This window comes from Anarrhichthys ocellatus, unplaced genomic scaffold (genome assembly GCF_004355925.1).
Source record: "Anarrhichthys ocellatus isolate YVR2014 unplaced genomic scaffold, GSC_Weel_1.0 scaffold9, whole genome shotgun sequence".
NCBI lineage: Eukaryota > Metazoa > Chordata > Actinopteri > Perciformes > Anarhichadidae > Anarrhichthys > Anarrhichthys ocellatus.
In genome coordinates, this window is record NW_022280039.1 from 10,398,818 (window position 1) to 10,410,993 (window position 12,176).

The 12,176-nt window shown below is 39.9% G+C and overlaps 1 protein-coding gene across 4 annotated transcripts in view; it reads right to left on the reverse strand.

Moving 5' to 3' along the window:
* Positions 1 to 12,176, reverse strand: part of ksr2 (kinase suppressor of ras 2) — a 94,355-nt gene that overhangs the window by 29,247 nt on the left and 52,932 nt on the right. For 3 of the 4 annotated variants that reach the window (XM_031849586.1, XM_031849587.1, XM_031849584.1), the window contains 8 exons: positions 10,760 to 10,829; positions 9,457 to 9,540; positions 9,008 to 9,093; positions 7,863 to 7,883; positions 7,471 to 7,580; positions 5,265 to 5,433; positions 4,576 to 4,617; positions 3,186 to 3,255 (listed from right to left, as the gene is read on the reverse strand). In XM_031849586.1, the coding sequence (XP_031705446.1) occupies positions 3,186 to 3,255; positions 4,576 to 4,617; positions 5,265 to 5,433; positions 7,471 to 7,580; positions 7,863 to 7,883; positions 9,008 to 9,093; positions 9,457 to 9,540; positions 10,760 to 10,829 (652 nt within the window). The remainder of the gene's footprint in view (positions 1 to 3,185; positions 3,256 to 4,575; positions 4,618 to 5,264; positions 5,434 to 7,470; positions 7,581 to 7,862; positions 7,884 to 9,007; positions 9,094 to 9,456; positions 9,541 to 10,759; positions 10,830 to 12,176) is intronic. The other variant, XM_031849585.1, reaches the window with a different exon arrangement.

Genomic DNA, 12,176 nt, shown 5'->3' on the forward strand with positions numbered 1-12,176 from the left:
CTTTACCTTTTCATCATCAGGAAATGACTGTGCTCAATAACCGCATTGCATATTGACTTATCACCTCGTGTAATAGATACTTGATTTAACACTCGCCATCGACTTGCTTTGCAAGCCTGGGCCTGACAATGTGTTAACTTATAGACTGTTTCTTTCATTGATGTTTTTGAGAGGCGAAAACATTGGCCTAAAGGGGTATGTAAATCAATGTCTAGCTTAAAAGGGGACATTTCATGAAAAACTAACTTTTTCAGTGCTTGAGCACACGCATTTCATGTCTGGAATAGCTACCAACCCACTGTAAAATAAGACAACCCAGTCAGTATTTTGTGGGCTGCTTATGTCAGATTTGTTTCTCCTTCTTATACGTCTCATGCAGGCTGGAGTATCTCCACGCACCACTTGAAAACTAACTTTGCAAAAGTGCAGCATATTTTTCTTGCAAAGCCAATCAGAGCAGACTGGGAGTTTTTGGGAGGAGGGCTTAAAGAGACAGGTGCTAAAACAGAGCGTTTCAGACGGGGGGGTAAATACAGGAATATTCAGATAGACAGTCATTTTACATTTCAGCATGTAAACCCTGTTCTAGTACAAATCCCAAAATACACATATGAACCTGAAAATGAGTGTCCCACAATGTCCCCTTTAAAGGGTATTTAGTCTACTGTTGTACTGACTGTAAAATTTGATTTCATCATTTTGATAAAGGCTGAACTACGATTATGTTAGCGAAAATTATATCCAAGGTTTTAGCTGTATAAGCCACATGGGAGTTGCAATTGTTAAAGGCTTGAAACAAATAATTGCTTCATGATGAGCGACACAGTTTTTGCTTGCCTGTATACTAATTTGGCTTCCAGGGGTTGGCAAATAACATCCTGTGTCCACCCACCCAATGGAATAGAAAATGTCTCCTGCCTAACTTTATAAATTACTCATATAACTCTTGATTATATCCCAATAAAAAATGACCATCTTGTCTTCCCTGCAGATTAACTGCCGACACAGCAGCAACTCATTCAGCCCCATTGTGTGTATAGAGACCAGCCTGTTTTGGCCTCCCTCATCTCTCTAAAAATGTAGAATTCCTACATCCATTTGTTGCAGCTTGTTCATTTGAATATAATCTGTAAAATACTTGAAAAGTAACACACACCAAGGGTCGTGATGAGGTGCAGATCACTGGAAGTAAACTTGAAAGTAGGAAAAAAGTGTCACACACTCTAGCTCCATTTCTTTTATGGTGATGACATTCCGGCCCTCAGGCCTTCTTCAAGACCAACAATGATAAGACACAGACAGGCCACACCCCATTCACACATCTGCGATTGATTAGACAATCATGGTCCAACATGGGGGTGAGAAAAACAACCGAGGCCTTCAGTGAGCTACAGCCAAACCATTTACTTCAATCAAACTACTTCAAACAATATGAGCAGAGACACTATGTCTCCTAGCATTGTTATATATATATATATATGAAAATATAAAGATCTACAAATATCTAGATTTCTAATTGATCCCCTCACTGTTAAAAATAAGTCTCCTTTTTGTCAGTTTTGGAGATAAAAACGATTTTGACAAGAACATGGAGGAAATGAAAAAACAATTTACCACAAAGATACAAGAAATCTGTCCAATATGATGCTACCATAGCTTTGAAGCTAAACCGACAGTGAAATCAGACGAGTATTCTAAGGGTGCAGAATAGACAGAGAGAATATTAATACAACGTTGGCATATACTAGAATCAAGTAGTCAACTTCATGCATAAACTGAATATAAGAAGTGAACGTAGTCACTGTGACTTGACATGTTTGTGGAAGCCTCAAGTTTGGCCATCCTGCTGTCGCCATCTTGGCTTTTTCCAACCAGAAGTGACATGAGAGGATTTAATCAAGTACAATCGAATGCTGCACAAGACATTTTTAAACCGTTTAACCGTTACAATTAACTTTCATTGAACCAAGAACACACTCCGTTATTTATCTTATCACTTGGCCTTGGTCTAAAAGTCATAGTTAGAAAGACTGAAAACTCGTATTGCTGAACATAGACGCACTATTAGATAGAAAAGCATGAATTATCCTGTAGCAGCGCATTTTGTTGAATTTAATCATCGTCTTTCCTTTCTGAGATACATAACGAATGAGAAGGTATCACTCCGCCCAAGAGGAAGTAATTAGGATGTGTATATATATATGTGTGTATATATATTTCATTTTAATTTGTTTTTCTCACTCCAATGGTGGACCATGATTGTCTAATCATCATCACATGTGTGATTGGGGTGTGGCCTATACAACAAATGCAGCACCTGTGTCTTATCATTTGTACTGTATATAATCTGAACATATAGAAAATGTTGTCACATCATATTGATCGTGTTAATGAATGTTGCTCCAAACCTTAAACGATTCCCGTCTATTCGAATACACATGGGGCCCACTGTGATGTATGCATAACATTATTTAGTGTCCAATATCTTCTTCTGATTCTCATTATTTCCAGATGTTGCTTTTGATTTTTTCTCTCTCAAAGCTGGCAGTTGCTTCGGGAATGTGTCATGAAGCCCCGTGCCCTTTCCCATAATTTAAAAACTCATACCATTAGCCTTCCTCTGTCTAGGACCTTTTCAGGACCATGTTGATATTTACAAAGTACAATTAATAACATTATTTGCTATTGATTAAACAATAAAAATCCATGGGTATGGTCCATATTTCATCACAATTGACCGTCCGCCTATAGAAGGAGGTTCTCTTGCCCTGTTTCTTATGATAGATTGAGATCCTGATCTAGTTAACATCTGGGTCGAAAGGCATCTCATCACTCCTTCTCCTCTTCCGGTTGTTTTCCCGTGACCACTGGCTTCCTCAAAGAGCCAGTGAAAATCCAGTTGGCATCCCAAGTGTAGCGTGAACTGAAGGCCATGCTGACATTAGTCTGAGTATTCGTCATGTCGGCTCTCGCATTGAAATTGTCACCCAAATATCTGCGCTCCAATAAGTTTGACTTGGCCTCTGACCAGCGGCCACAGAGAGAAGGAGAGAGGACACGAGGGAGCATGTAGATGAGAGGAAGATAACTGAGAGGGCCTGATGATGATCAGAAGTACTTTCTTAATGTCTTTGAAGGGAGACACATGGTTTGATTGAATTACTTCTGTAGTAGAATCTACTCACCCCGGTTCAGACAGGACAGGGTGCAGGATGACCTGCGGTGCTCGGCTTGGAGGAGCCTCTGGAGCAACATCTGGTCACAAAACATCAAACCAACAAGTCAGAAGAAAGTTGCATTCAATATTAAATCATTTCTAACATCGTCAATATTCGTTCCCTTGTTTTAGAATGGAAGTAGATGATTTGGGCTATAGATGTATCTCCGTCTTGAACTGGATTTATAGTTCTGCATCAAGGGGTTATCAGTTGACAAAACGAGAAAGAGAGAAAGCTGCTGTATGCTCTTGTTTGCTATGTATGCTATGTTTTGGAAGCACTCCTGTTTAACATGTAAGATGAGTGAGGTTAGCTGCTGTTTGGTATCTACCTCTGAAAGACATCAGAGGATTCGTTGCCACGCTTGCCGCCTGTGTTGGCACACGAACAATTTGTGACACAAAGTGGAAGCCACAAAAAAAAAAAAAAAAGCATTCCCTTTGTGGCACGGTGCATTAGTAGCTGGCACAGTCGCCCCGCAGCGGGAAGGACAAGGACGTGGTTTTGTTTTCCGTGTGGTGCCTGCACGGATGTTTGCATGGATTTACTCCAAAGACCAGCAAAACAGGAGGATTGGAGGCTCGAAATTGGCCAATGGTGTGAATCTGTGCAGGTCGGTCTGTCTGTGACTCCTGCACAGGGTGTTCCTACTTTCTACCAAAACATGTATGCTGGGATACGCTTGAGCCCCCTGCGACACCGAAAATGAGCACATGTGCGAAGACAATAAATGAATACATTTTAAATCATACTGTAATTGCCTCCTGGGAGGCTTATGTAAATGTGTTTTTCTTTTCTTTTCCAGACAAGAGCCAACATTTACAGTAAATTTATGACGTGAATGTGGCATTAGCTCCACTTACAGCAAAACGGTTTTAGATTGATGGGACTAACAGTAAGTGGTAGTGTTTGACCATGTTGTTATGCAGCTCATAAAGGTAGCTGATGTTATTTCGCAGGTAAAACAGACAGCAGTATGTGTGGCTACAATAATCAGAAGCCGGGTACCGCTGTGCGTTGTATATTCATGCAGAAAAACCTGTCTCGCCGGACCTCATCTGCACCTCATACTTGTCCTTACAGGTTGTCTCGGCCATAATAACCTGCCAAATGACCATAGACTGTGTGGTACCAGTGTGGGCAAAAGCACAAGAGTCTGGGCATTGACAAATCATTAGGAGACCCAAATGAGACAAGCAACGAGTGGGTGTAGGGGCAGAGAGTCTTAAAGTCTTAAAGGTGAGGAGGTGGCAATCATTAACAACATCAAAAGACCCCTTCTCCTCCACACTTTTTTTTCTTGGGCTGGTTGTAGTGCATTATGGGTAGTGGTAATGATCAATTATAAAGTACTTACCAGGAAAGATGAACTGTTGTTTGTATTTGAAATAACTGGAGGCTGCGGAGAGAAAGAGAGTTTGATCTGAAGTCAGGTTGAGTTGACAATCGCACACGGTTGTTTGTTAATTCAGTATTTACACTCAAATTATTCCAAATACAGACTTTGAGACACTTTTTTTTTCAACAAATTTAAAGTTCACACAAAGGTATTTCTCAAGTATTAAATTATATTGATTAACCATTTGAACTCTAGTCTTTTGCACTCTTTTCTTTCCCTCTATTTATTGGCTTTTAGCGTAGTCACAATATGAATCAGCCTGGCATGCCCCATGCAAGTACTGCCGTGATATTTTCAGAATAAGTTGGGCTACTGAGAAATACCATTAAGGGTAGACACTACAGGTGATTAGAATAAAACAATAACTAATAATGTATGATTAGATATAAATAGAAAATAGATTACATATCAAATATATCAGTGAGTTACCTTCTGACGAAGACCTCCAAACGTAATGAGTGAAAATCTTCAGGCACAAAGAGTGTCTTTTATTTTTTACTCGCAAGCTTATTTCTGGGAATTTTTCCAAGATGGACATTGGATACATTGATATCCTCGTAAAGTGTAAGTGAAGGGTTGACGATTAATTGCTTGATAACTCTGTAAAATATTTGAACCCGAGAGTATTCAGGTACCCATTCTGATACCTGTCAAGTTGAACTGTTTCTGTTGCCGCGCTGACTGCGGGGAGGGATGTAGGGGCGAGGGGGGCGTGGCACTGCTGGGCAGAGGAGGAGCCGGGGAGGACGGGGTGGAGGAGGTGGTGGATGAGGGATTACTGCTGGAGTCTGGTTGGTACGGGGCTGCGACGTGATCCTGAGAAGAGACAGAAAGGAGAAGCTGTTACTTTAATATTGGTGATTTTGCAAGTTTTAGTCTGTTAATCACAAAACGCTTGCGCTCCACTTTATTGTTGGTCCTCGTTCTGAATCATATCACAAGTTTCGAGATTGATTTTCTACCTTCCGGGCAGCACATCATTATTTTCAGTACAATATGAAAATCAACTTGCAGAGACGTGAAACTGGCCGGCGGAGGGAATCCATCACAATGAGCAATATGCTGCCTTTACTTTTTTGACAGAGTTATGTTCACTGTGTTGGGCGAAACTCCTCTCAGTGGTGCATTCAAGGATGCTCTTACATCCGAAAATAAGGTTGGGTAAAAGTGAATCAGGAAAACTACTTTTCATGCTCTCTCATCCTACTGTGAGTATTAGCCTCAATCAGCTGACTTTGCATGTCACAGCTGTTCACTTCAACCAATCTGATCTCACCGTGACCTTCGTTAATTCATTTTCTTTTAAGCTGTGAGAATGTAAAAAAAGTTATTCTCTCTTCAAGCTACATTTGCCATCTATGCTCATCACTGACAGCTCCAAGAATAAACTCCAGAGTTATAGTCCATTGAGCGCCTCAGTAATCTGCCCCTGGTCCTAATCTGTTCAGTTCAGGTGTAACATCTCTGTGTTACGAAACTCACATTTCAGATCTACAATATGACCACTGTCTGGACTTCTGGAATTTCAATTCAAATAATGGCTGAATATAATCATTTTATAATGGAGTCTAAAAAGCCGGAGGCTGTTTGTGCACCACTTTTTTTCAGTAATTAGACATAAATAATCACTTTTTATTCATTAATTCTTTACTGATTGTACACACTCTGCTGAAAAAACACGTAATTGAATTAAGAAATCTGAACATCTAATCCGGAAGACAAACAGTAAGGATTTTTTGTATTGTTATGTGTTTTTATCTTCTTCTGTTCAGCAGCCAGGCCTTAAATCTCAGATGTAAGAGCAGCTAGGGCCGAGCGGTATGGCCGAAAATAAATACATCAGTATAGTTTTGAAGCACGGACGGTATCAGTATAGAATCACGGTATTTATTTTTTCAAGAAATGTCAATATAAAAGCTTCCAAAGGGGAATAGAAACTGCATGGCATAAGTTCAACCATGCCGCAAAAACACACACGTTTTGTTGCCTTAACCTAACCAATCTTTTCAGAACATTAACCAGGTAGTGTGTAACTTAATTATGAAACGTGTTTTTGGTACATTCAACGTAATGACCTCCTCATCTCCTAAACCACCCTGTAACTCCTCAAAGGTCTGAATTTCAAACCCACAACCTTGAGAATAAAACTATTATAAGATAAGATAAGATAATCCCTTTTTAAGTCCCACAGCGGGGAAATGTGCATACTGTTTAAGAGTATGTTTTCAATGTTACAGTTGATTTATCGTCCAGTGGGCATTATCTAATGTCACCGCGAAACATGACCACAGAAAACGTTAGTTTGATGTATTTTAGACATGACGGCAAAATAGTGTAAAAGTATCAAAAAAAGTCAAATAGTTTCAAACACAACATAATAATGAAACAGTGCAGAGAAATGCAACAGGATTGAAGTATATAAAAAGATCTCTGTTTTCTGTACACAGACATTTTTACATGATCTGGCTTTCCTTTGCAAAAATAAAAAACAACAACAAAAAAAAGTTATGCTTTGTTTTTCCACACACACACACACACACACACACACACGCACACACACACACATTTGGTTTCCATCATCGTGGTGCAAGCATGGGAATGCTTTATTCAACTTTTTTCCTCTGGAACTAAGAATTGTTAGGTATGCTTGCTGCAAAATGTTCATTGTATGAAAACAAATCCATCTGTGTAAACATCAGTACCGCTGAAGATATTTTCGTACGGTTTCATGATCCCCTGAGAAAGATGCGATGACTCACAACCATTTTCCAGCCCCCAAAAATAGAAGAAATTTGATATGTAGGACAGGTTACGCACAGATTGTAATGAAAATGGTTTATTTTTTGCACTTACCTTGTTGATTTTGTTGGTTTTGGGGAGCGTCTGACTGATGTGCAGGTCTGTGTACCTGAGCGGGTTGTTGATGTCACATGGCACTGATTCGGTCCGCACCAGACGAGCTACTAGAGGCAAAAAAACCACAGAGGAACAAAGACGCACTGTGTATGTATGAAACAATACTCGCCTAATAGGTTTGGGACAATTGGGACAAACTCTTTATCAGGCCCTGCTTCTAATGTGGAAAAATTAACCAACTGCCTTTTCTTGAACACCATCCATTTGTTATCGCATACAGACACTTTATTGAGAAAAAAAAGTTTCCCTAATAAGCAAACTATGTCATTGAGAAACTGTCACTTCGTCTTACTAAGCAGGGAAGAAGAGGACTAATCAGTGTTCTTTACCTTGAGTTGTTCCTTGGGGATCTTATTTGGGGGAGAAAGGGAGAGAGAAGGCAGAGAAAGAACAAATGAATCTCAATTCTGATAGCAGAGAGTGGGAACTCATTCAGTGCTGTCTGTGTCATTAGAAACAGTGCATGACGCAGTCACATTTGTCAAACTTAAGTGCCTTAATTAATCAGCTGATAACCTTCTATCTGCCTAAACCGGCAAAGACTTTTTTCAGACTCAACTGAAAAAAAAAATGTCTTCAGTAGCTTCAAGGACGCATTCAAATATTTGAACAAGCATGAGGACAGAATAGAACAGGGTTTACAATCTAGTTCCGGTCCTAACCTATAGATTTATTATCCACATAAACACGACACATTTGAGCTATCGCCTATTTGGTACTGCCTGGCATACAGCTTGGGATAGTCTAAGAAATAACAAGGGTTGGGCAAGTCACTTGACTCTGAGCCTGAACACTTTGTTACTCATCCCAGCTATGTTAAGATGTGTGTGCTTTTCTGTTGGCTTTATGAATCTTCCTCATAAACTTACAGAGGTGAGAGGAAAAATGGAGAGAAACTAGATGGAAATGCCATCTCTGTATAAAGAGAACTGGGTACAGCATTGGAGGTGGGGATCTGTTCATTCCCAAGAAAAGTTCCTCAGTGGTTTATGAAGGGGGAAAAAAAGGTTGACTTCCGAAAACAAAATTCAGATAAAATGCCCCTGATCTTGGAACGATCTTCCGCATCCATGGGCCCATGAAGTAAGCACATTAGCGCTTCCTTTGAACGGAGGAAGGAAATCAACATTGGATTTGGCTATTAGTGCATTTTACAACTTTCAAGACCTAATGATTTAAATAAAGGCTATTTAAGTGTTTGTACTGGAAAGTTGATTTACCTAAAAACAATATCAGCTGATTTACAGACATCTCTTTTCCAGTGTAACTATATGGCAAATATTTTTTTGGAGCCTAAAAGCATCAGGTAATGGACATGGAAGTTGAAATTACAAGGTTTGGACACCATGTCAAATTTGCTTTAAAGCCTGTCGCTCTTCCGAGGGCTTGGATTTTCTGGTTAGTCATGCAGTGAAAAAGGCTGGGTTTACTAGTGAAGAAAAATATCACCAATAATGCAATATATAAAAAATACCTTTAAGGGATTCTCGTCCGCCTCGCTGTATGATCAATAGATGGCAAGGTGGGGCTTCTTTGGTGCATTTGTTGTGGCACTTCAGCCTGAGTACAAAAACGAAAAAGACAATTTTATTCTTGTTTGTTTTGTTGTTATTATTTTAGTTTATTTAAACAGCGATGAAACCCGTGCAAAGTGGGAGCATTAACATGTAGCAACACAGACAAGAGATGCAAATTGCTAATTTATTCAAGTGAGATCAAAACAAAGGGTTAATTAGCATGTGTCACCACGAAAAACAAGTAAAAAAAAAAGAAATTCAAGTAAAAAACAAGCAACACTACACCCTAATTTCACAATATAATGACAAAAAAATGACAAAGACATGATTAAATGTGATCAGACACAAATCACTACCACTGATGCAATAAATGGCTCTAAAGACAACAATTAGTCTTGATACATACTTGCAGTTTTTACATTTCAGTCCAAACAACATTCCCTTTCCACATACTGTGCATGTCTGGGACATCCAATACTTTGTGGAAAACCTGCAAGCAAAAGAGGAGAGTGAGATAAGGACATTTAAAAAAAAAAAAAGTCAGGACATCACTTTCAGCTTCTTGCACATCTATATGACATATAAGAGCTGAGGAAAAACACAACTTCTGACCTTTTGCATTTCGTAACATTCTCTCATTCTGACAGACGGCTTTCGCCAAAGGAGGCGCCACATTCCCTGCGTAACCTTTCGGCGAGGATAATAGATGCCAGAAGAAGGTACTTCTGTAAAAGTGTTTACCTTCCTAATCTCCTTCACCTGCTGGTGTAATATGGGCCCATTTTATTTTCATCTTTCAGTAAACCGGTGCGAATGAACATCTGCGGCACAGGAACGGGGCCATGGGGGTTTTACATCAATGCAACAATCAGTCCGAGTGATGGGAGCTCAGAGGCCTGCCGCACTCTTAAAGACTCCAACACAGTAACTTCTCACACAAACAAATTGCACAGTATAGCGACTAATTCCCTGCACAGGCTGACCAAGCGGTTCGAGCACGTATGTGACTATTGGCTGTATTTACTGATGCAACGCCTGGTTGCCAGCATTGCCGCTGGCTGGCTAATGGCAGGTGACTAATGTAGTTTGACAGAATCCAAATGTCTTTATTAAGCCCTCCTTCGCCTCAATCGAGAGGCAAAACTCAATCAAACCCCGACCGGATTTATGGATTCTGCTGTCAAATGTGTGACATTAAGGGCAGAGTCTGCATAAAGAAACGTTCTTTCAGCACAGTGGAGGCTCCGTAGCCAAAGCGGTGCGTTGTGTACCGGCGACGCAAATGCACTTATCGTAACAGCCCAACAATGCGATCAAGGGCACATATTAGAAAACAAATTGGCGCGTCAAGGAATGATGGCAATTCTCTCAAAACCTTAATCTATCAATTACATTTGCGCTCAGTTTAGCTGCGTATGGTGTGTTTTTTAAGCTTCTCTTTCCATCTCTCTGACTTTCAGCAGGCACAACGCCCACGTTCTGGAGGTTGCTGGGATCCCACAACTAATACGGTATTGCTTTACTTTTTAGATCACTGGCGTTTGGAGTCAAGCAGGGTGAGAGAAAAAGACGGGGGACAGGCGAAGAGAGTTGAAATGAGTTATGAAGGAGGCCCTTTTTTTTTTTTATTGGAATGACATTCTATCACAGATATACGAGTGTATGTACAAAGGCAAACTTGCACACACTCACCCACGCACTCTCCTTACCTGTGTTTTATTGAGTTTCCCAGATCTCTTCGGGGAATCTGTGGGGACCAGCGAGGCACTGAGAGAGTGTCTGGAGAGGAAGAGACAGGAGAGAGGGAGGCTTGGTATGTTTTTCTTTTGGTCAAATGGTAATTCTGACAGTATGTCTGTCAGAATTGACTAAATGTCTTGCATCAAACGTTTATTTAGGACACTGGCATTTTGGGGAAATGGACTGATTTTTGGTGACGGGCTTAATCAGCTGTTGTGGATATCATGCACCCTGTTAGTCGTGACTCACTGTCAACTCATCACTGTAAATGAGCTCTTGTTCTAATTAATTGTCCAGACAGACAGACACACAACCCAGCTTACACTATTTACATCAGTCAACAACAAAGTTTGAATTGTCTGCATGTTAAGATGCAGATGTCTCGTATTGCCACCTGTATTCCATTCATGAGGAACTCTCGCTTCAAAATGTTTCCACAACAAAAGCCTTTCACTCGGTCCATTAGTGCTGGCAATGACTGAGCAGCCCGATACATTTATGCGCCACCTCTTAATACCAGGTAAGAATGGCAGCCTACACAGCGTTGCCTGTGAAGGCGGCTGGATGTGGTGGATATGCATTGAACAAAAGAGCCATGATAAAAAAAAAAAATGCTGATAAAATAATACCGCAAAGGCCATCGTGCAAGATCATTTCTGCTAAAGCTCACATATCATATCATGAAAGGTATATTCAGGTGGTATTCTGTTGCACTTTTGACAAAAAACATGGAACCGAAAAGGTGTAATTTTCAGCACACCAACCATCACCCTTTGAAATGTTTCTTAAAAAGAGTACTCCACTGTGTTAACATTGCACTCCTAAAATGTTGTCACGCTCAAGAAGGACAGTTTAAAAGGATCAAAATGATCAATTACAATACGAATTGTTACATTAACAATTTATGAAGAAATGTATCCGATTTTGCGCAGAGCCACAAAAATGTTTTTTACATTTTCTTTTTCATATATGCACTAATTACTCCCCAAAACCTGAAGTTGATGTGTAAAATCAGCACACTTTTCCTTTAAGGTAAGTTGTATGTGCATGACTCTTATTTCAACAATAAACAGGTTTTATATAAACTGTGTACTCGGCAATATTCATAAGTATACACACAAACACAAATGTCCAGACTCTCATCGTTTGCATCTTCTTGGCTGAAATTGACTGGCTACCTTTATGCAGAGTTATTCATGAGTTTTATGTTACTTTTAAGATGGAAATGAATGCCAGGAAGAGGGGATTAGAGGGGACTTGAGCTTTTTGTGTGTGGGTAGGTGGAGGAGATGAACAATACATTAGAATCGGGGAATTGTGAGGATAAAGACAGAAAAACATTTTTAAAAAAGGCCTAAAAGTTCTCATGCCTTGAAATGGAATTGT